The 24,868-nt window shown below is 44.5% G+C and overlaps 1 protein-coding gene across 3 annotated transcripts in view; it reads right to left on the bottom strand.

Moving 5' to 3' along the window:
- The window catches only part of KDM5B (lysine demethylase 5B), a 56,761-nt gene that overhangs the window by 9,709 nt on the left and 22,184 nt on the right, over positions 1–24,868 (bottom strand). For 2 of the 3 annotated variants that reach the window (XM_041422563.1, XM_041422561.1), the window contains exons 6-20: positions 22,019–22,112; positions 20,763–20,866; positions 19,172–19,330; positions 18,500–18,619; positions 17,885–18,043; positions 17,260–17,441; positions 14,216–14,378; positions 13,119–13,238; positions 11,264–11,458; positions 10,535–10,716; positions 9,447–9,571; positions 8,972–9,122; positions 4,873–4,987; positions 2,494–2,849; positions 1,258–1,396 (exon numbers count right to left, since the gene is read on the bottom strand). In XM_041422563.1, the coding sequence (XP_041278497.1) occupies positions 1,258–1,396; positions 2,494–2,849; positions 4,873–4,987; positions 8,972–9,122; positions 9,447–9,571; positions 10,535–10,716; positions 11,264–11,458; positions 13,119–13,238; positions 14,216–14,378; positions 17,260–17,441; positions 17,885–18,043; positions 18,500–18,619; positions 19,172–19,330; positions 20,763–20,866; positions 22,019–22,112 (2,364 nt within the window). The remainder of the gene's footprint in view (positions 1–1,257; positions 1,397–2,493; positions 2,850–4,872; positions 4,988–8,971; positions 9,123–9,446; positions 9,572–10,534; positions 10,717–11,263; positions 11,459–13,118; positions 13,239–14,215; positions 14,379–17,259; positions 17,442–17,884; positions 18,044–18,499; positions 18,620–19,171; positions 19,331–20,762; positions 20,867–22,018; positions 22,113–24,868) is intronic. The other variant, XM_041422562.1, reaches the window with a different exon arrangement.

Here is a 24,868-nt window from a genome sequence, read left to right as displayed (position 1 = left end):
TTTCCCCAACATCCAACCAGAACCTCCCCAGGTGCAACTTGAGGCAGTTTCCTCTCATCCTGTCCCTTATTCCCTGGGAGGAAACGCTTGATTCCCTGGCTCCAGCCTCCTTTCAAGTACTGCAGGGAGCTCCAGCACCAGAAGACAAGTTTAACCCAGGCTGTGCCATGCCAAGAGTGAGAACCACCCCCAGTATCCTGTGTGCCACACAGGAACAAGCTCTGACCATTCCCTTGGCACCCCACGCCTCAGGCAATGCAGGTACCACACCCAGAGGTAAAGCAGCACAAGAGTAATTCTAGAGGTAATTTCTAGGACAGGTGATGTGGGACTGGGGAAATATTCAGCAAAATAACCCTAACGTCTCTAGCAGCTTCAAAGTCCTGATGCCAAGAGCTTCTTGCAAGTCACAGTGATTGCAGGCATTTAACAAAACCTGCACAGAACCGAAGCAGAAGTTCTTGGCACAGAACTAGTTTTCCATATTCAGGAGGCAGAATTTCAGAGTCCAGACCAAGAGATTAGCAAACACCAAGAAAAAAAAAAAATCACTCAAATTCTTTCAAGACAGCCCTCAAATGAAAATTAGTATTACATGAATTTTATTCCTTAAAAATACTTAAATCCAGGAAAATTAGTTTTTTAAATAAGAGCTCAAAATAAATTTTTATTGGAAGCTGAATTTAGGCCAGACTGGCCTGAAAATACCCCTAAGTTAGACAGAGCTCACTTTATAGAAAAAAAAATGAGGACAAATGAAAATATTTGGCCATTTACACCAAAATGTGAAATCAGAGGTATCTCAGTGCCACCCTAGTCTGGTCTGGGCAGTCCCACTGACCCCTGGCTTGAGCACTTGCAAGGCTGAGCCAGAAGCTATTCTGTATCACCACTCTGTACCTCAGTGTGGCACAAAAACGTGATTAACGAGGAGTTGTGACTCAGCAACTCAGAAAAAGTGACCTCAAGGTGAAGTTCCATAATGGAGTAACTTTTTAACATTAGATTTTTGCTAATAGCTGTTTTATAGATTTTATTGCAGGCAGCTAGTTGCAAAGCTGAAGGAATTCAGACCAGAAACAGAAGCAAGAATCAGGGCAGTGAGTGTAGCTGCCCCATGGCTGAGGTAACCAATGTCCTGGACTGGGTGCTCCGAGTCAGAGGGACACCAGAGCCCTGGAGCACACACGGGGTGTGGGGTGGCTCTGGTGACACGAGCGGGGTCATTGTCCCTACCCAGCAGCCAGGCTCACGTACCTGCAGAGCCTCCACCTCCTGCAGCCAGTCCTTGGCCTTCTGCACTGCATCCTTCAGTGCTGCTCCATTTGGGAGGTAGGCTGGGATCTCCTCCAGTTCCTTCACTGCTGCTGCCAGGCTGCTCAGGGACTGCCGGGGCCTGGGGAACACAACAGCCCAGATGGGAGATGCTGCTTACAGGGGGCCTCTTCCAATCACCTGGGTTGTTAAAACCAGAGGGCCACACCAACTGATGATGTTACTGATGATGTTCAGTACTGGTTGCACCCAGCAAAGCTGGGGTGTCAGGAGCAGGGGAGGTTTAGAAATGTCTGTTTGCTTACTCCAGCCTCCTACTAGAAATATTCTCACTTTTGGACTTAAAGAAGATGTACCTTTTATTAACTTTTGGATGACAAACACTCACCAAACCCCAGACCAGCACCAGCTGAGAGATTCTGCATTAGAAGGTTAAAATCCTGAAATGGGCTTTTCTATATTTCCCAGTTTGATTCTGAGGTTTTAGAGAGGTACAAACACAACACAGCTCCCTATCAAATGTTGAACCCAAGCTTAGTCAGTAATGTGCTATATGAAGCTGTCTTAAAATACTGTGGTTAGTAGTGGGTAAGAAATGTTCCAGTGCTTCAAGTATGACAAAATTTAAAAAAAAAGAAAGGAATCTTGAGGGAAGAAACGTGGCACATAAGTTTGTGCCATGTTCCTAATTTTAAGTACATGGTGCTCTCCCCTGTTTTACCTTATAAATCAGAAGGTTAAAACCACAAGAAAAATTTTCTTAGTATTTGGCTTATTTCCTTCTTCCTTGCACCAATTAATCTGGAAAAATCTCCTCCTTGTTAGTCAGAAATAGTCCTACATGGACCTCTATAGACTATGAAGTTTTACCTGCTGGTGGTACCTATCTGAGCTTGATGTGAACACATGTCCTCCAGCCTGAAACTGGGGAGGGGAGAAGGTGGAAAAGAAGGAAGAGGCATCTTAAGCCCCGTTCCTGTGGCACAAGGAGAATTTACATAAGATGGTTGAGCAACACAAAAACTGCAAGGCAACCCCGACACCTGAAACTGCTCCATCCCTCATCCCCCTCCTCCAGCCGTGTCCCTTCTGGCTGGCACAAGCTTTGCCTTCATGCTGGGAATGGATGAACACAGGGGAGCCCCTCTGGGAGCCAGGGCACTTCCATCTGAAACAACTCATGGAACTACAAAATGCAACACCGAGATTTAGCTCTACCTGGCCTTTATCAGGTTCCTGGCTTTGTCATCCCAGTGCTCGGACACGGTGAGGAGCTCCTGCAGCTTGGCCATCGCCTTCTCGACTGCTGGGTAGGGCGCGAGCCCCACCCCGGAGTCTATGAGGCGCCTCATGTCATCCAGGGTGAGGGAGCTCTGCTCTGAGCAGGCCAGCTGCACGTCCTCCAGCCAGCGCGCCTGCTCCAGCCGCGTCCGCAGCTCCGGCAGCTGCGGCAGGTCCACGTCGAAGTCAAAGCTGACGTCCAGCAGCTCCTGCAGCTCCGCAGCACTGGGCATCTCTTCAGAAAGGAGCTTTTGGCTTTGCTGTTGGAAAGCTTCCACACGGTCAAGGAGATCCTGAAATACACAAATGCAACAATAAATCAGATTAAAGTCCTCTGTCAGGTCACTTGACCACGGAAGCAGCAAAGTTAACCATGGAAGCACAGGGTTAACAATGGCAGCACAGGCTCCTGGCAAACCCCCTGCTGCAATGTCACAGTGCACATGGCAAATTATCCCAAGGGCTGAAACACTACAAGAGTGTCTTCCACACACAGTGTTGCCAGCACCTCCTCATATGTAGCACGGCCACAAGTTTGGGTATCCCAGAACAAGGCAATCCCAGTGACAGGGTGCCAGAAAGATGGCTCTGAAGAACAGAAAGGATGGAAAGGGAAAATGAGCATTCCATTAGTGTTGCTGTTTAGCTTTGTTTTGGAATGGCTCAGGCAGCTGAGGAACAGCAAGGTGAGGATTATGAAGGCTTTGCAAAGCACTGGGAAGGGCACAGAAGTTCTGAAGTTCATTTCTGCTGCACTGCTAAGGCTTTTGAGCTGCAATCTATAGTCCCATTGAGCCACAGGCATTTTAGTCTCCCATGCAGGGGAGCACCTTCTCTCTCTCCATGCACTCAGCAGCTCATTACCCCAAAAGGTATTTCTGGGGCTCTTTGCACTTTCCCCAGAATAAAGGACAACCACAGCAACCCCACAGTGAAGGCTGAGATTATTCTGTATGAAGCAACCTGCCCAGTACTCCCAGTACTGCCTGAAATGCTGTTCCTGCAGGAAGTTCTTCCCTCACAGCTGACACCTTGGCATTTTTCCAGTGAGGCTGTTTCCCAGGGTGGGCAACCTCCCCCAGCATGGAATCAAACATTTTTCAGAGATAGACTGAATTGTGAACCCATCTCCAGTAACGTTGGTCATTTATATTAACAGCCTAATTTGCACAATGACATATAATTGAGGCTTGTTGAGGATGATACAAAGGAACACTCTGACCATATGTGTTTGTCATTTCCCTGTTCAGGAATGCCAGATGGAGAGGAACTGTTTGCATGTCTGGCATTTACAAATTTCTGCTTTTCAACCAGCAAGAAAACTTCACAGCTTCAGTGCTATAAACAAATAACTGTAAATAGGACTGCATCGAATCTGATCCACACACTGCAGGGCAGATAAAGCTTCCAAAGCAGTAGTCAAAGCTGAGTAGAACTGGCTTATTCCCATTCATTTTCATGGTACCATCTGGTGTCTCAGTGTTGGGTGGATACTTGATGGACTGTTCAAGAGCTGGACAAGGCATCTCCTGGTTTCAAGTGTCACGAATATGCAAAGCCCTTCTCCTTTAAGACAGGAATTGCAGCTGCACAGAGGTTGTTGTTTCTTGGGTTTTTTTTTAATTGCCCCTCAGTGTGATATGGAACATTTTGGCAAATTCTGAAATTCTGAAACAAGACCTTGAATTACTTTCAGCTTGCCTTGAGGGCTCATCATCTGGGGAGCACAGAACCAGCACAGCTGGTGGTGGTGGGATTCAAAGTGATCTGACTCCAGCCAGCAGCAGGTTCTCTGCTACAGAGAGGATTTGGCCAGCCTGGGCTGGGTTTGGCTGGAGCTATCTGTGGGGTTTCCTGGAATGTGGGTTGAGAGCACAAAGAGGGAGCTAATTACAAAACTGAGAAAGCTGATTCTGGATTAACAAAAAAGGGAAGTAGTAAGAACGAGAGAGCTGTCCCTCAGAGCACTGCGGAGTTTGGATGTTCTCAGATTAACCTGGCTTTACTCGAAAGAGCAGGCCAGTTAACTGACCCCAACTTTTAACTTGCAGTTACCCAGGTCATCCTGCTCCTTCTCCTACAATCCTTCATATAGCATGAATGGTTTGATTTGCCTGTGCAGTATAAAACTTTGCTGACCACAAACAGCAGCTGGTCAGAGCTCCTTTCTTCAGCATCCCATGTGCATAAGTCACCCCAGCCTGCCAGTGCCCAGGTATTAACTCTTGGCTCAAACAGCAAGATGGGAGATGAATGCAGTGCAAACCCATCACTCTGTAAATGCTCCTGCTCCCTTCCCAAGGCTTCCCCAGTTACCTTCAGCAGTGGTGTCTGGCTGAGGACACAGGGCAGGGCGTAGAGCTGCCTCACGAAGAGCCGCAGCTCGTTGACCGTCAGCTGGTTCTGGCACTTCCCTCCCCCGGAGCGGTACCTGCAATGACACGTGCGGCTTTCTGGTTATCACTGACAAAAATAAACATCAAACACTCAGCTTCGAGGCCAGGCTGGACAGGGCTTGGAGCAACCTGGTCTAGTGGAAGGTGTCTCACAGGGAGTGGAAAAAGATGAGCTTTAAGTCCCTTCCCACAAAAACCGTTCTGTGATTTATTGATTCCCTGACATCTGCTTATGGTTTCATGTCAGCCAGGCCTTCTTCAGGAATAGCAGAATATTCACAAGCATCCAAGCAGCCCAGAGCTCACACACGTGGGAAACCTCAGTCTGCCACTGCAGAACGAGCTATTGTTGAAACACTCATATTAAATAGGATTCTGGAACAACTACTCAGCCTTGGAAGGACACTGGTTGTTACGGAATAAAATTAAGCTTTTTTTTCCAGAACACAAAGCAACTGTGGATAAACTATTCAGTTATGTTGCGGTTGCTATTGTATTCAGCTCTGCCCATGTCCACACCAAAAGAGAACAAATCCCAATTCTGAATGGGTTTTATATTGACAGGTTGTGTAGGCACTTCTGAAAAATCCTCTCTACACCGAAATCAGCATTTTTATTTTTATCTAAAAGCTTTGTAGCAAGTAAGTGGCTTATAAGTGTTAACAAATTGCCCAATATTAAAAGCCTCTCTAAACTCAAGCCAGTATTAATGAGGTCTGAGAACCCTGAACAGAAAAGGAAAGAGATCCCTTACAATGCTGGCTCCAACTGAATCCACAGTGTGTTATTTATACAAAAGAGGAGAACAGCCCAGCAGGATATGCCAGCATGACTGGAATGTGAACGCTATGAAGTAAATTTAAATTTACCATTCTAAGTTAAAAATAGGTATTTTTAACGGATACACAGGATCACATTGAGAGTTCCAAACCCCACAGTCAGCTGAACAATAAAATGAATTCAAAGTCTCAGGTACAACACAGGTTTCTTTACATGCTGCTTTGTTCTACTGGTTTTTGAGTAAGCTCCACAGTGTCTTCCAAGAAAAAGCACAAGTTTTTAAATACATAAATATTTATATATATATACATACACATATCTAAATGGCATAGCTGTCACAAGATGTTTTTGAAAACCAGAAATTACATGAGCCTAAGAAAAACCACCAACAGAAGCCAAACTCATGTCCATCCAGGGTTATTAATCACAAAGGTCTCCAAGTACAAATTCTCAGAGACTCTAAGGAACAGAACAGGTTTCAGGAGACCTAGAGAAGGAAGGGGATATACACAGGAAAAACATGGCAACAGGGCAGGAACAGTGTTGCCTTCCTGTGCCAGGAGAACAAGGGCCACACTGTGCTCCGGCCCCATTCAGACACTCACAGAACCTCTCCAAGCCAGCATCTGTGAGTGTTTAATCCCCCAGCACCAAGAGAACCACAGGAAATAGGGATGTACAGTCCATTTGCATCTCTTCAGGTACTGCAGAGGAGCTGGTGAGCAGGAGTCACAGGATGTACTATGATTTATTACCTTCTGTCCTGGTCTTCTCCCCATGAACTGCTGTGTTTACTGCGCTGGAGAAGATCCCCCAGTGTCACTGACTGCTGTGACTGACAGGGACAACCTCCCTGCAGGAGACAAGTCTCCTGCATGACTCCTCCAAGCTCGGGATCAGACCAAAATGCCCAGTCCACAATAGAAAGTTTGCAAAAAACACAAATCAAATTTTAGGCAGAATCCACAATCCTTCCTAACCAACACCTGGCACTAGGCGTGATGGAGGTTGTCAAGCATCCTGCAGATGTGAGCTCCAGGCATATGAATCTGCATGTGATATAACATGTATTAAGATTTTAAGAAGGTAATTATCTTCTTTATATTTTCCTTCAAAAGCTGTGAGCATTCCCCACTTCAGCCTTGTAAGAAAAAAAAAAAAATCAAGTAACACGGGTTTTAAAACAACTAAAAATTATGAAGACATGAAACTGGACTTTTCCCAGAAACATGCCAAAAAAGATTCAAGAAGAAATTGTGAGAGAAGGACTAAAACCTCTTCTACAGCAAATAAGAATCTCAAGCACTGCCTCAACACTGTGTACAGCAGCAGCACAGGGTCAATTACCTGTCACAGTCTGGGATGCTGCAGGAGCTGGCAGACCCAGCTGTGTGGAAGGCTGAGAGCCTCTCATGGTGAGAAAAGAACAGACCTAGTCAAGCAGATGAAGATAAAAATTGCTCCCAGCTCTTCCCAGGCCAAACAAAGTCAGGGACACATTCAGTGCAGGAAGGACCCATCTGGCTCAGAGGAGGTGGGAAGGGCCTGGCTGCTGCTCCCAGTTCAGCACTGGGAGACCTGAACAAGCACCAGGGATGGGAGAACACAGACTGGGGATGCCAGATGGCTCAGCACCAAATGAAGGAGCAGATCAGAAGTGGACAAGTCCTTTGATGATGGTGCCTAAAATCTCTAGGTTGGAAGTTCCTTATCTGGCAGAAATCATGCCTGTGGGAGTGCTGAATTTCTCATTCCCTGTTGCAGGATTTTTATGTTGCTGTTACAGAGGTTTCATCCTCCTGTGTGTGCAGGACAGCAAAAGTGAATTTTTATCAAGTTCATACCAAAGGCATACAAAGGCTTACAGAGGGAACACCAGGAAGGAAGACAAGAATCACATCTAAGTGTGACAGCAACATTCAGCAACAGCCAGTGTGACAGAACATTCTGCCCCCAAAGTCCTTCCAAGCCAGTCTTCACCGTAGTGCAAGAGCACAGGAGTGAGGAGCTCCATGACCCTGCAGAGGCAGGTGACATGCAGGAACCACATGTGCACTTCCACCAGCACAAAAGGCAACTGCTCCAATAAACACCATATTGTTCAAAGCAGCAGAAATGAGTGAAAATTCTCCAAATGGGACAAATGACAATCAATTTTTTCTGAAGTACATCACACTTAAGATTGGTGGACATGAGCCATACTGTTCTCCACATACATAAACCAAACATTTTCTTAGAAACCACCATCCTGCAAGGCTCAGTGTGCCCATGGTGAGTCTGGGTGCCTTGACCAATGGCTTTAAGATGAAGGAGGGCAGGATTAGATGGGATATTGGGAAGGAATTGTTCCCTGTGAGGGTGGTGAGGCCCTGGCACAGGTGCCCAGAGAAGCTGCAGCTGGCCCATCCCTGGAAGTGGCCAAAGCCAGGTTGTACAGGGTTTGAAGCAGCCTGGGGTAGTGGAAGGTGTCCCTGCCCATGGCAGGGAGGGTAGAATAAGATGGGCTTTAAGGTCCCTTCCAACCCACACCAGTTTGGGATCTATGGGTGAAGAATGACACAACAGAAGACAGTAATTAGTGAATCCTGAGAGAAAGGCTCTTACATCAGTACAGGCACAACTAGACTTGTGCAATGAGGAGAACTGGCCTTAAGCCCTCTGTTCTGTCTCTTTTCAGCTAATTTCAGACATGGAATGCCAGCAGGACCAGGTAGGCAGCTCACAAAGAACAGTGCCTTACTTCAAATCCCTTGAGCAAATAACCTGTCTAAAAGATTCAATGTAAAGAGCAGATATTTTTTCAGAGCTCTCATACAACACTCCCACCAGCAGCAGGTCAGGGAGTTAAGGCACTTTGTTTTTCCACAGCACAGAGGGTAATGAATACAACAACACCTGCACTATGGACAGATTTACAGTGCCCACGGCACAAAGACAAGGGGACTGTATCTTGCTCAGTGTTACTTTGTCAGACATACCACACCATTCTTTCTTTTCAGGGAACACTGGAATGAATTTACAGACTAACTGTCAAACACAGAGGAAGAAGAGATTTGAAAACTCAGGATGTTTAACTTATTACATATAGTAAAGCTGAATCTCCCTGTCAAAGATGACTTTGCTGAGGAGACAAAGATTCTTTTAATTTTTAAGTCTTGCAGAGCACTGGCACCCATCACTGGCCACTGACATCCATCCCTCGTGGCCCAGTTTTGCTGCAGACATGGAGTGGCACTTACCTGGTCTGTCTCTTGCCATTCAACAGCTGCTGGGCCACTGAGGCACATTTGTCCGCGTCCTGCGTCACCAGCCGGAGGTGTCGCAGCAGGTCATTGTCTGGGAACTTTTTCATTTCTGATTCTTCTATCAAAGCCTTGAAACTGATGAGACCTGTTGGGAAAGACACTAAGTTAAGAAGTCTCCCTTTGTGATGGATTTCCCATGGTAAGGCTTAGAAACACAACACATTAAATGTATTTCTATTTCTACTTCAGTTACACTTTGCGTCAAAATGATTTACAGTCTTGTCACACAGAGACAGCTTAGCATCACTTCTTGGACTGTAACAGCTAAAATATTTACTTAAAAACATGAAGTGATAAATGATTTCTTTTGATTATCACATAAGAAAAAAGTTACTACAGTTTGGAAACTAAACACTGAAAAAACAGTCCTTTTAAATGATGTGCTACAGGCAGTAGGTAAAATCCTCACTTTTTTTGTTGTTGATCTTTGCCTCCAGGGCCTCGTTGACGTTGGAAGCCCACTCGTTGTAGGACTCAGCACGCATCTTGAGCGCGTTCATCATCGGGTACAGCTCCTCCAGGGTGTAGCGGTACCTGCGGGCAGCACACGACTCAAACCTCCAGCAGCACTGCGGCAGCAGGAGGGTGGAAAGAGGGGCACCAGGAGGGTGGAAAGAGGGGCACCAGGAGGGTGCAACGAGGGGCACCAGGAGGGTGCAACGAGGGGCCCAGGAGGGTGCAACGAGGGGCCCAGGGGGGTGCAACGAGGGGCACCAGGAGGGTGCAATGAGGGGCCCAGGAGGGTGCCACGAGGGGCACCAGGAGGGTGCCACGAGGGGCACCAGGAGGGTGCAACAAGGGGCCCAGGAGGGTGCAACGAGGGGCACCAGAATGACGACCCAGGTTGGATGGGGCTCAGAGCAACCTGGACTGCTGGAAGGTGCCCCTGCCCATGGCAAGGATGGAATGAGAGGAGCTTTAAAGTCCCTTCCAGACCAAACCATTTGGTAGTACTAAGATGTGTTGGTCCATACAACACAGAAATAAGCTTCTGTGCACTCAGGGTTACACAATTAAGACCTTACAACCACACCATGTTCCTTTTGAGATAATTTCAGCGCTGTAATTGCTACAAAAAGCAATTTCTATGGGACAATTAAGGAATTTGGACACTGTCTCAGAGCAGCTACATTCACGTTGGACAAAAGATGTACTAAAGAGCACAGAAAAGTTAACAACGGGAAGGAAAGCTCCAAAAAGCAAAACAATACTCCTTGGTAAGGACTGGATCTAAGGGACAATGACCTGGTTGCTATAAATAAAAATGCAAACTAACTTAGCCAGCAATTTTTGCCATTATAGAGCAAGAAGAGCTGAATGCTGAAGAGGCTTTGTGTGTGAACACAAAACAGTCCCATTGTTGTGGGGGCACTGGATTTGCAAAGGACTGTAACAGAAACAGAGAGCAGCCCCACTGGCAGCAGAGATTACCAAATCACAGTACCTACAGATAATACTATCTCCAGATCATGGTGTTAGTTACTACCTCAAGCTTACCCCAGTTTGTATTTGTAGGTGGGACAGGAGCAGAGGTCCTCAACGTGGTACAAGCACACCAACAACCCAGGTTTGCAGGGACAATAAACTGCTGACATGAAGCAGGTGGTTTTACACTTCAGGCACTGTCGCTCATCATCAGGGAACAGCTCAAACGTCACCCTCTCCGAGTCAGTGACTCCCTGCAAGAGTGTCACACCAAAGCCTAATGAAGAAGTGACTGTTCCAAAGAGGAGGCTATTCCAAGCTAAAACACCAAAAGGTAAATTTATCAAAAGAATAATGAAGTTTAGATATAAGATATTCAACCCAGACAGAAATCTTGGTTAATGAAAAAAATCAGCTTTTCTGACCAAATGACTGGAAGTACAAATATTACCTTTAAAGTGACATTCTGAACAACATTAAAGGGTAGGTACTAAAATAAGGTGCATGATCAATGATTCTTTACCCAGATGCTCCTCTAAAATCCACAACTAAGGAAGGGACTAAGTACCTCTAAGCCTCTGACACCCCAATACAAGAACCAGTATGTTCTCACATCACTGTTTTAACTGTTATTTCTTCATTCATTATAATGAATTCCATCCCTCCAAGTGCTCAAGTCCAGGTTGGATAGGGCTGGGAACAACCTGGTCTAGTGGAAAGTGTCCCTGCTCATGGCAGGGGATGGAACAAGATGACCTTTGAAGTCCCTTCCCACCCAAACCATTCTTTCCTACAACTCACCAGTTTATCAACCTTCTCACGCAACCTCTTCTCCTCTTCAATCATAATAGCCATGTCTTTCTGGACTGTAGATGCCACCACAACGTCCAGGACATCTGCTTTGGAAGCCATTTTACAGATCATCTCGTCGTGGGAGAAGACGCAGTAGCGGTTGAGCAGCCGGTAATGCTCCACGCACTGCCGGCCCAGGGGCAGCTGTGGGGCAGACACGGCATCACAGGGTGCACACGGGAAAGGACATCAAGGAGATCCCTCTGTATGCTACTACCCAGAAACTGCCCCAAGGAAAGGCCAAGACAAATCCTTCCAGCAACAATATTCATACCTCAGAGTGTAAAACTAGAGAAATCAAGATCCCAAGTTGTGCACACCAGGAATGCTTATGGCTCTTTCCCAGTGGACTCTATGGGTGTGAGCTGAGGGAGGTGCTTTCTCTTGCAGAGACTGTAATTAAAGACTACTAAACCACTAAACCACAGTGGGCTCAGAAGATCCAAGATAAAAATGCACTGAGGCCAAGGAAGCATCAAAAGGACAAGTACCTAAGCCTGGTCTGCACCCACCACTCGAGGGATACCCCATCCCACGCAGGTGCAGGGCACCCTGGCCCTTTTCCCTGCTGACATAAACTGGGCTGCAGCACGAGAACCTGCTGGCTCAGGGAGCACTGATGTCCCTAACTGGCTGCAGGCAGAGCAGCTCATCCTGAGCTGGGCAGGTCACTCAGCTCTATTTTAAGAGCAGGCAGACAGGGATGCTCAGAGTACAATGAGGTTATGTGCTGGGTCCAGTGTGAAACTCATGGAAGGACAAGATGAAAAACCAAACCAAACCAACTGACATGGGAGCACAGTCAAGTGCAGAAAGCTTTCTTGCAATATTAGTCATCTCCCTCTTCTAAGTAATGTTTATTACATCTAGTAGTGTTTTAGTTGTGCTATACATACAAATAGCCAAGATCTTTTTGGGAGAAAAAAAAATCACAAGAAAAGTGTGATTTAAGCTTATCAGAAGCTTAGAAGACCCTTTGTGAGATCAGACAGCACTGTGTGTCTGAGTCATTTTCTGTGAAGGTAAAATTACTTGTAACTTGGGAGCAACTGTCCTCCATTTGTGTTTATTTTTAAAAAGACAAAGATCTTATTCAATAACTCTGACCTAATAACTGTAATGTGTGCCCATCTCTGCCGGTTCAGTGAGTGAAGCTTACTGGGAATGATGCACTGCTCTGTAAACCTTCCATCTGAACTTAAGAACTTTCTGCTCTCTTCTCATTAAGGTGTTCTTCCCTAAAAACCTAAAGCACCTCTGCTACCTAAGAGGATGCTCTCACATTTGCAATTCCTACCTTTTTCCCCCACAAGAGGACTATCAATGTCTTTTAATGTGTTACATGTACTATCTAACTTTATCACAGAAGCTAAAGCAGAAAAGATATCCAAGTTTCATATGGTTTCCAGCTGCAGAAAGCACCTCTTAGAGAATTACCAGTGCAATAAACTAGGAAATTTTATCATTACAGTTTTTGATTTGAGATAGAATTTGGGGACACAAAAATAAGCAAACTCTAGCAGCACTGGTGCATCTCATACTCCAGGCATGCACGGGACTGTGCCTCCCTCCTACTGCAACAGCTACATCAGCCCTGATACATAATTCCAAACCAAATCTTCAGAACCAGAGGCAGCCTGCAGTTCAGTGCATGACAAACCTTCAGCAAACACCATGCTGCCAGTAACAGGCTCCTTCTGATCTGTGGCCTAGATGTGTGCATCAGCAATAAATCAGAGCTATACACTAGGCAGGAACAGCTTTGGAACTGCTCACTTATGGAAAAAACTGGTTTGGAACATACCCAGTCCACGGTGCAGAAGTTCACAGCTTCAGCAAAGTTGAAGCCCTGGTTGAAGCCGCTGTGGTAAGCTCTGGGAAAGGTGATAACAAACTCCCCTGCACACTGGTTGGTTCTGTACACCTGGGGGGACAGACAGGCCAATGTCAGCTCACACCCAAACACATCTGGTGAGGAGAGCATGGATTTCCAACTCACAGTAACTTCTGTGAGGACTTCCGAGAGTTTTAAACCACAAGGCCAAGAATTACAACTGGCAGCTGATAAAGTGTCACATAAAACCCTGGAAAGCCAAGGGTTCCACTCAGGCACACCCCACTCTGAACAGTTCTAAGCTGCTGCCTGGGCCTTATGCTCCTCACACCTCAGGCTCAGGGTCAACACAGATCCAGCTCTCTCCACTGTGCAGCTGAAGGGGAAGAGAAATTGGGAACCTTAACATTCATGTTATTGTTCATCTAAGACTGTTGGGGCCATACAGTCAGCATGAAAGCAGGCAGGCCTTCCTGCATTCTTCCATTTTGGAGGCTACCATAGGAGACACCACAAATTTTGCTACTTTTTCCAGATTTTCCTTTATGCCCCAAGGTCAGCTCATCAAAAGCCAATTAAGTTGTAAAGGGACATAATTCCCATGAATAACCTAGTATGGAGTAAGATGAAATCTGATGAAAAAATGTTTTTTAAATACCTAAGGACTTATCCAGGAAAAACAAGAGAATGTGGATGACAAAATAAAGGAAGAATGGGGTTTGGGCCTTGACAGAAACTCTATGCCAAAAAACCAGTGTCTGATTGAACAGACATACAAGAGCTCCTGCCATTGTTCCAAAGGTAAAGCCTAAACCTTTCAGCTGAGACACAGAAATAGAAATATACAAGATGGATCTCCAGAGAAGAGTCTGCCAGTAGATCCCAAAGGCAACAATTCCATTGCCCATCTGTTCACACTGGCACATTTTAGTGGATAAGGAAGATGCAACACACATGGAAACCACCACACCACCTCTGTAATAAAAGTGGCTTCAATTATCAGCTTTAAGTAGAGTTCCAATCAAAGAGGGTTGGTTGGGGGAGTAGCACAGGAGTCTGACACATACAGGCACCCCGTGGGCCATCAAAGTGTTCGGGTTCATTATGGTGACAAGTTGGTGCAAGAGATCTGGCTGGGACTCAAATAGCTCTGGAGCAAGTTTCTTCATTACATCCTCCAGCTGCTCAGCTGCGTACCCTGGGGCTCCATACCACGTTTTAGGCTCCCCCCTGCAAGATTATTAAAAAAAGTTAAATATAAGCAAACTTTAAGTTACAATTTTAGTCTTCTGCTTTAAAATACACCATGTCAAAGGAAGGGCATATCACCAGGAAGGAATGCAAAGGTTCTGTACATTCCTGAATCTTCACATTTTACACAGGTCCCTTTTCTCCAGACCTGTTTTTAAATGCCTACACTTCTGAGCAGGTACTTCAAATATTGTGGGGGAGGGAGAAAAAGTCTGAAGAAGTCCTCAGTGAAGTGCTGCTGATTCCAGTGCAACTTCAAAACATAAGCTGCCTGTCTTTTCCCATGAACACAAACTCCCTCTTGGGTCCAACAACCAAAGCCAGTTCTTTCTGTCTCATGTATAACTGCCATAAAAGCAACAACACATAGGAAGTAGAAATCAAACTTCCAAATTATGCAAGACTTCAAGGGAAAACAAATCCATATCCAGAGTAGGAACAAAGAACTTTCAGCACTTGATGCAAGCCAGCTGAGAGAATTAAGGGGATGCAGATGTGTTCCAGCAGATACTGTTACAAACTTACACGGACACTGGCTCACTGCAGCACTGAGACAAAACTGCCTCCAGGGCCTTAGAAAGAATGAACTTAGCAAAGGTATTTAGAAAGGAAAACAGACAAATCACCTTATTCCAAGACTTCTGAAGAGTTGGCAGACTAAAACTGACCCAACAGTATTCTTTGCTTCCATCAATCATGAAGCAATTGGGAGGATTCCAAAAGATAAAGAGTGAAGTGTGAATCCAGAAGTCTATCTCTCATCCCTAGGAGCTCATTCCTGTACTTACACAGCCCCTGTGTCAGGGGAAGAGGACAGCCAGCAGGACGGACTGTGGAGGGGCAGTTACACACAGGGAGTTACACACAGGAAGTTGTTACAGAGTATTAAATGATTTTGCAGCCTTGGACCTAGCCATCATTCTGGGACAACTCTCCAGCCTTGGACCTAGCCATCATTCTGGGACAACTCTCCAGCCTTGGACCTAGCCATCATTCTGGGACAACTCTAGGAATCCAGGAAGACCAGCCACAGATGCAAGTAAAAACCATTCTGTTTCTGGACTGAGCTAGTCAAGAGTTCTGCTCCCTGAAAGACACCAGCACTGAAACATAAACATAACAGATATGAACTGTGCTAAACTTGAAGCAGGATATTGGAACTGGGGGTCTCTGAACCTCAGGGGAACCAGTAACAGACAGTTCTAATGCAGGTGCTGAACTGCCAGCGGCCTGAGGGAGCAGCAGCGGAGGTCACAGGTCTTTTTGCTCTGCTTCCTGACTGCTCCACATCCCTGCCTGTACAAATACTAGCAGCAATGATGGCAATTCATCCTCTGTCCAGGACTGACATCTTATTTATTTCCAAGAATCTTTAGAGCAAAGGTTTGGGGTTTTTTTCCCTTTTACTTTACCATTTCTAGAACCAACACTGAATTCTCAGTTCCATTGGAGGACTACTGTCTTCAACCCTAGGGAAGCTCTGCTGCTGCAGCCTGGGTCACTTGGGATTAGCTGCTCACAACACTGCACCAGGCAGGACACAGGCTCCTCCAAGGCACATGGGAATGTTGAAGACAGACATGCCATCCCTAGGACTCTCTCAAGAACGAGTCCTGCTTTTTGGAGTCTTTGACTCAGAGTTTAGAGCACTGTCTCTGGAGAAGCAGGTTGTTCAGACTGTTCCGGCCAAGAACAGCTTTAACCTCAACTGCACATTGCTCTCCAATACAGATTTAAACCTCTGCACTGAAGGGAAATAAAGAAGAATATCTGCAAATGAAAGGATATCAAGGACTTTCTGGATGGAGGATAAATAAACTGAAAGCAGGTCAAGAAACTTTTCATGTCTGGATATATCTCATGTAGGGACAAATACACATATGCACTGACACACCTTTCCAGCCTCCTGCAGACAATAATGCAATTGGGGGCACACTATGGAGGACAGAAAGCCATTCTAAGAACAGTGAGGGAAACTCTCCTAGAGGAAATGAAATCTGTGCTGCAATCTCCTCTGCCACCCACAGTTTTCAGTCTGACTGAAGACTCAGACAAAGAAAAAAAAAATCAGTAACACATGACAAGAAAGATTGTTTCTGCCATGTAATACTGTCACTCCTTTGCTCATCCCCACTCAAACGTTTGTTTTTTTAACAGTAAGCACCATGAAAGCAAGTGAATTAAGTCACTGGCTCTTGGGCTGCAATGCAGAAGCTGCTATTTCATGGAGCAGCAACTGAATAACCAAGCAAAAAGGACCCACTGAACAGCAGCTGGGGTTGGTTTTACCATTCTGCTTGAATACTTGTATGAACTAGGAAAGAGAAAGAGATTGACAGGTTTCAGGAAGAGTGACAACCATAATCCAGGCTCTAGAAAAGCTGTTGTAAGGTGAGAAGTTCAAGGAGTTCAGTCTATTTAGAATATCAAAGAGATGGCAAAGATCTGTCCTGATTACAGCTGACAGGTGTTGGCTTGATGAGAGGATTTATGACAGCATGATCCATCCAACAGACAAAACATGCCGGAACTGAGTTGCTAGCTGAAGTTGGATGATTTTTAAAAGAAAACTCGCATGGTTTTTAGTTTACATTGAGTATAATAAAACATTTGATGGAGTAGCTGCTGCATCTTTCATGGATTTTTTTAAAACTGGGAATGGATGTCTCTTTCCAAAACATGACCTCTTGTCCAAAAATAAATCAATGTAGGAATTACACTGTCAGATTTGACCCTGCTGCACCAGGACAGCAGGTTACTCTGGCTGAGCTCTATGAATCTGCTTTTAGTCCACTAATTAAAGAGAATAGGGAAGGAAAGGGAGATTGTTTCCTAGATTGGGTTTATTCCTCAAACTCACCAATGCAGATAGTTAATGGAATAGCTCCAGTGGTCTTCTATATGCCAACAAAATGAGGAAAAGCACATTCCTACGTACAGCCAGGGCAGTTTCATCCCACAGATGTCCGCAGTGATGTGAGCAAGCACAGACTGCTCCATCACAGGCATGTTGTTTAAATTCCAGCCACTATCAAGGTATTCCTGAAAGTTGAACAGAACAGTCACAGGTTCATACAACAGGAAGGGAAAAACCCAAGAAGATAAAACTGCTCAAGAGCAACAGAAGAGAAGCACTTTTCCCAACTGAGGAATATAAGAAACAGGTCAATGACTCAAAGACCAAACCCTCCATTCTCTTTGCCTCTTTCACAACCCTGACCTGACCCGCTTTGTTAAAATGAGACCTTTTTTATTTGGTTTGGAAGTTACTTATTAACTACTAGAATAAACCTACGGCTTTGAATGGCTGATCACAACAAATTTTATTTATTCAAAATCCTGATGTAGCTCTCCTATTCAAATACTCTGCCGGATACACAAAACAAACTCTTTGCAATCCAGTTCAATTATTGTGCTCTAAACCAAGGAGAGCTATTCCATGAAAAACTGCAATAAAAACATCCACAGTGAACTGAAAGACCTACCTCTTCTTCTGGTCTAACTTTAAACTTCCCACCTCTAACAGGGAAGCCACTGCCAAATTCCTTCGAAGCAATGTCAGCTCCGTACTCCACTGTCACATCCTCTTCAATGGTACTGACAAGTCTCCAAAATTCTTTTTCAACCAGCTCAGTGGGGACCATCTAGGTATGAGAAGAAAAGGGAGTATGTACTGAGGAATCAGTAGATGAGAAGCGCGTGCATCAAAGCTGTCTCAGGGAGGAACCTCCATTAGCTTGAAGCTTTTTCCCCATTTTAAAATTGTTTTAACAAGAGAAAAACAACTGCAGCAGACATGTGGTTCCAGGAGATGCTGCTGCCCTGTTCTCTCAGGAGTGCCTGACTTGTCACTGTTCTCTTCCCTACAGACACTTCTTCTAAAGTGGGAAAAAACCAAAGAAAACACAAGCAGCCAGAGGAACAAGAAACCACGACACCAGCAAGAAAAAGGACTTGGCGATGTAAATGAGAACCTCTGATTTGGGATTTCATCCCATTTAAAATCAGAATCCCTCCCTTCCTCCCTCCCTAGGGTTACCTATTTTAGCTAACCACACAAAATGAACTTCACACAACACGAGGATAAAGCAGGAACATACGTGTACTGGCATGTTAAAATAGTCTGACTTGAAGGCATCAGCCATTTCCCCGAACGTGCGCAGGGTGTAGTCTCGTGCTGCTTGCTCAAACCCAAAGGCTTCTTGAGGCTTGTTACACTCCTGCAAGTGAAAAGGTAATGGTTTCTATAACCCATTAACAGAGCACTGTGCTCAGATTTACACAAATGGGCTCCTGTAACAGTTTCTGAGGGGTAAGAAGGAAGGACACTACTGCAATGAAAACACTCTTAAAGGGCAGAGTCAGAAGAACTCTGCTTGATTCACCAAATTACAAAATTTATTTATAAATCTGCATAAATATTAATGAACTAATATGCCTAATTTCTCCTTACTCTAGTAGACCTAAGCAGGATAACATCCAGAAATGACCATACTGAAGCACCTAGTGAAACTCCAATTTTAAGTACATGGAAAGATGTCAGTTAAAATACAAAATGTTCTTCAAAGGCATACCAATTTTTGGCTCAAAACAGTAAGTGTCAGCTTTGCAATATGAGGCATTTCCAGCCTTCATTTTAGCTTTACCTCTATCACCTTGTTTGCCCAACCTTAAATAACAACAAATTGTATTTTCTATTCCTGTGATCAGTTCAAAAAACCCACAAAATACAAATTAGCCTTTGGCCTTACTGCAGTGATTTGTCAGATTACCTGAGCCAGACACTGGGGACACCTCCAGTCCCCTTTAGGAACATCATGGAGGGGTGGAATTAAACAGAAGGTGTGGTAACTGTCATCACAGCCATCACACAGCAGGAGTCGGTCCTCATCATTCCCACTGCCACACAGGAGACACACATACAGATCCACCTGCAACACAAAATTCCACAGGAGCAATGGGAGAGCTGAAGCTAACTCGGTGAAAGCAGTTTGGTAACTCCCATCTGTGACACTTCCCAAAGCTTATCCTTACTTTATCTCTGCAATGGAAATGAGACAAACACACCCTGAATATTCTTTTAGAAGTTTAAATACCTCCCTCTGTAATTTAAGAACAGACCAAAAGAGCTGCAAGCCCTTCCATGCATTTTTTTTCCCCAAATGCCAGAAGACTTGACTGAGTGCCAGGACAGCTCACATCAGCAGCACTGTGGCCTTGGCAGGTATAACCCAACACCTGGGGCTGGGCAGGAATAACCCAACACCTGCTGGGGGCTCACAAACTCAGCATGGCCTTTTCCCACGTACAGCCTCAGGTGTTTCACTCCCCTCTGAGACCAATTGCATTGGAAGACAGAAATCTGGAGACAAAGGAGTTCCTGTTGCTGGGGATGTTCCTTATTTTCTCCAGAGAAGGCTCCAACCTCCCAGAGGAGCTTTGGGTAGAGGGGCAGCTCTTAATTCTGACAGAGCAGCTCCCAAGCCCCAAGGAACAGGCACAGGCACTCCAACCTGGGATGGGCTCTCTGCTGCCTGTCCTATCCAACTTTCACCAGCAGCCTGGAAGGCTCTTCCCAAACACAGTCAAGAACAGTCAAGAGGACAGGCAGAACCTCTTGCCTTCTGTTGTCCAAAAGCAGCATCTCCTGCTCCTCCCCACAAGCTTTTTTCATTTGGGGGGGTGAGGGTGTCAGGCTTCTGGTATTTGCACCCTTCATTCTCAGGTACCAGCTACAGGTGTGGATTGAATGGGAACATGTTTGGTTTTAGAAGGGTCCCAACTCATGGCATGGGCAGAAAGAATCTCAGCATTATCTTCTCAAAAGTGAGACAACTACCACTGCCTTCAGGTGGGGGTTTTGGGGGATGTTGGTGGCGTGTGGAGAGCTGGAGCAGGAACAGGGATAGTTTTTAAGATGCATTTGAACAATAAAGTTTCCAATTTAGTGCTGAAATTGTGGAATTAGGGGCAGGTCTGTGAAGTGCCATGTGCCACAGCCTGCATGGAGCTCCCCTGAGGTTACAGAGCAGTGGGGAGGGATCAGCTCACAAGAACCACTTTCACTGACTATGCTTTCAAAATGCTTATTTTGAGACTGTACTCTGGAGACAGAAAACAAGTTACTTTAGTTATAGATAATGAAACTTAACCATCCTGCCATTTCCAGCTCTGTGAAGCAGGAAGCTTTGGCAGTGTTGATGTCCCAGCAGGCACAAACACTGCTGTGCTTCAGCCTGGGGCTCCAGGAGGAAGACAGGAGTCCTCCATGTGACAAAGTGACAGCAGGTTTTACTACACACCCTAGAGAAATCCAGAAACGCCTGCAAAAAATGCAGCTGCAGGAAAGCAGGGGGTACTCACAGCACTGGTGGGTTTTTTAGATTTGACTTTGGATTTATCCTTCTCTGGCTCCCCAGAAAGTTCTTTCTTCTCAGGGAGTTTCACCACATTACGCATTTCCTTGTCTGGACAAAGGGAAAAAAAAAAAAGAGAGTACTGCAAAATGTTTCAATGCTTAGCATTCTTTGTTATTATTTGTTTTGTTTATTGGCTGTTAGACTTCATCATACCAAGGTGTTTGCTGAATTGTTATCCCCCCTACACTTGTTTCAATCAGTGTAGGGCAAGACTTGAACTCCTGCAATGCCTCCAGAAGCCAGTGATATCCAAAAATCCCAGCACACCACCACAAGCCAGCAATGGCTATCACAGCCCACAGTTTTTCAGTACTTTATATGCCATTTCAATTCATTTAAATTGAATTATGAGCAGGTTTATCAGCTAAGGTTTTCTTTCCATGTGGTGTTAAAGAATGTTGTCAAGAGCTTTTTCCTTCTACTCTTGGGGGAGGGAGGCTAGTGCTTAGAGACTCCTTGAAGAAGAAAAATTCAAATTACAAAACACCATAATCTAAACAAATTGTTGAAATAAAGATTCTGAAGGAACAATTAAGATTGACAGATTGCTCAGGTAATTTCAATTATTGAGTAGGTGTAAATGGTTCCTGTATTTATTTGGCTAAATTAATTATCAACAAGGTTATCCTTCTGTTTGATGGCACTAAATACTGTTTCTCAGTCTCAAATAATTATTTCTTAAGGAGAGAAGAGACTCAGGAGTGCTGATAGCAGCAATTTAATCATATTATGGAAACTTTATCATTAAACTCAAAACAGACTACCTTTTGCTTTCATGAGTTAAATTTCCAGATTTCAAGTCAAAATTCCTTCCTAAAAGTGTCTGATATCTGATACATTCTTAAAGGAGTTTCTTCTATTTAAAGCTCATATACTGATGTTATTTAAAATACAAAACAAAACCATTGCTCCAATCTCATTTCTGATTGTTCCAGAAGAGACAGTCACGTTTGAAACAGTGTCTTTTTCAAATGAAAACATCATCTTCAAGAAAACTCAACCACTTACAAGAAAACCCCCCGAAAAAATACTTAAAACCCATAAAAGAACTTTTTATCAAAAAATCCAATTTTAAAATTAACTGAAAGCTGGGTTTTTTTACAAAACACTTTGAATAGTTCCAAATGCTGATTTTAGCTCTGTTTTAAAACACATTTGTGCAAAGGAACAGAAACTGCATTTATGCTGTGTTTCACTCACCACCTTCACTCTTTGGAGGGGCACAGCCCATTCTGCGTCTCAGATTGTGAGTTCTGGCTTCTGGAGGGTCAGTCTCACTTTTAACATTGGTTGCCTTTAAAAAGGGAAAAAAACAAAACAAGGAAAAACCCCTCAGTTCTGTCCTTAGCTGGAAGACTCTGGTTTGCCACTTGTGTTTGGGAAGATGCTCACTGCCAGCTGATCTGGCTGCTCGCCCAAGCACAGAGAGATGAGTTTGGAATCTCCGGCTGGCTGTGGAAAGGCTGGATCTGTGAGTCCCAACTAATCATTTCCTAAAGTCCCTTCCAATGCAAACCATTTCATGATTCCTTGGTGTGAGATACAAACACCTCTCTGAGGTACCACAAGGGCTCAAGACGTGTAACCCGCCTTGTTCCAGGAAAAAGGCACAGGTGAGAGCCAGAGAGACACTCCAAGGACTTCAGTTAAACTCAGAACCATCTGATACTTACAAACCACTAAATCTAAACAGACACCTAGAGTTCTGAAATACTTGTCCTCAATTATTTACAAGTAGTTCAGAAAGAAACGATGCAGGGAACAACATGGAAGATTTGAAAGCAAATCCTCCAAAATGTCCATGCCAATGATACAAGGATTCAGGTTTGCTTTCAGTGGAACCCATTAAGAAGCAAAGAACAAGGAACTCGGTGCTTTCTCAGATTTTCTTGTACTTCTGAGGAGCAGAACCTGCTCCAGTCTTCAAAGCAGGGACCTTTGTTGGTACATCCTGGAACTTTCACCACAGAATAATGCTCTTCCATTTAATTCTTACATTTCTTCCCTGACATTTTGAGATGGTGGGAGAAAAATTCTCAAATCCCTCAGTATTACAAGAGGTTTCTCCAACACTCTAAGGAAATGAGGTCATGCAACAAGGCAGTCACTCTCAGCCACCCTCTGAAGCCCAGAAGATGGGATGTGTGGATCAGGTCTAAGGCAGGACTGGACACAGCCCCATGTACTCCACGGGGTGGGAACTGTTATTCAGTCTAGGGTGCTTTGGTTGTTTGATTGATTTTGATTTTTACAGAGCTGGCTTTGACCTTATTTCCTAATCACTTCTCGTACTTTCTTTGCCCAAATGTCTCCATCAGACCACGCAGAGGTCCCACTGCTTAAGATATGCACCAAGAGAAGTTGTTCATTATGTGCAGCAGTCCTGCCTCAGGGCCAGCATGCCCTGAACTCCAAGTGCAGGGACAGACACCCAGCTTCCACATCTTCAGCTCCTCTGAGGTGTGCCTTTTGTACTTCAGCTGATACTGATCTCCACAAGAGCAGCTCTTGGTCTGGCCTGAGCCTTTTATCACATCAGGTCATCTCACTTTCACCTCCCCTGCATTGTTGTGGTCTTTCACACTGAACTGCTCTACATCAAGCACCTAAAGCTTTTGCATTTCAAAGCCAGCCTAGACAGTCATTGCCCTTTTCCTTTCTCATTATGAACATTTTCTCCTGACTGTTTACTCACCAAGTAGGAAAGGGCAAGGAAAATCTGTGTGTCCCACAACTGCAAACTAATGCTCATCCTACAGGCCACAATAACTTACAGTACTTCCCCGTGGCTCACTTCTTCAAAGTGTTTATGGTCAGCCTTTGAAAAGCAGGAAACATCAAACTGGCAAACATGAGAATGAATTTAACACTCACAGTTTAAGACAGTGACAAATCGTTGTGTATCTCATTAAGCAAAAAACTGAGATGTGAACCAAACATTACTCTTTTGCAACCAGGTCAGTGTAAATGCAAACTGCTTGGAACTTCAATGCTGAATAAAATGGATTTAATCACCTCCTCTGACTGCACTGACATGGAACAGCAAAATTCACATTAACAAATCTTAACTTTGGGAAATTACTGTCTTAAAACACTACAGCTCCTGGCTAAGCCAGCCAGTCCCTCTTGCTCAGCTCAGCCTTAGTGCTGTGTGTTCCAGTTATGTTCTTAATTATGGATTTTCTTTCCACAAAAATGAGGTACACAACATCAGTGGTGCTTGGGGCAAAAGCTGAGAGGGCAGCCTTGCTTTTTGGCTTAGGATGAGCAGTTGGTTTCCCCCAAAATGACAAAAATGTGCTCTCTCTGTCAGTGCCATCTGAAACCACTGTCAGAGAAACAGCTGGAATTTTAGGGTATATCTGTCCTACTGTCAATTCTTAAGGGACCCATGAGAACAAGTATCCTTCAATCACAGGCAGACACTTCAAATGGAAAGTTTCAGCCCAAACTACTGAATTTTGCTCAGAATTATAAACCCACTTGTAACCAGGTATTTCAGTGGAAAAGCTTTAGAAACCCTTAACTGCAACTCATTAACCAAGCATAATTACAGGCAGAATTTGCAACAGCTAAGCTGTACTATTAGTACTAATAAAGACCAAGGCCAGAACAATGGGAGTTAATAAGAGTCTGAAACAAACTGTGACCTTCCTAACTCATGATGTCACCACTAATCAGACCCTCTCCTGGGAATATCCTCCTCTACTCTTCATCTGCTCAAACAAAAGAAATAGGAACTCTCTGGAGATACGATCATCAGGCTGGAAAGGCTGGAGCCAAAGCATTGCTGTTTTCCAGCAACAAAGGAGACACATGATCTCCTAAAATATGCCTTCACAGAAGATACTGAGATATATATTTCATGCTTATCCAAATAAACAATTCTTCTTAGAAACATGCAAGATCATATAAAACCACACTGACTTGATGGTATACATTTTTTCCTTATATTGAAAGGGTAAATTAACACAAACTGATAGAACTCAAAAGTGAAAAATTAATTACAACAATGCTAATGTTATAACCAAAATCTTCCCCACTCTAATA

This window comes from Onychostruthus taczanowskii, unplaced genomic scaffold, assembly GCF_017590055.1.
Source record: "Onychostruthus taczanowskii isolate IOZ18803 unplaced genomic scaffold, ASM1759005v1 scaffold74, whole genome shotgun sequence".
Lineage (NCBI taxonomy): Eukaryota > Metazoa > Chordata > Aves > Passeriformes > Passeridae > Onychostruthus > Onychostruthus taczanowskii.
This window is presented reverse-complemented; position numbering and strand designations above follow the sequence as displayed.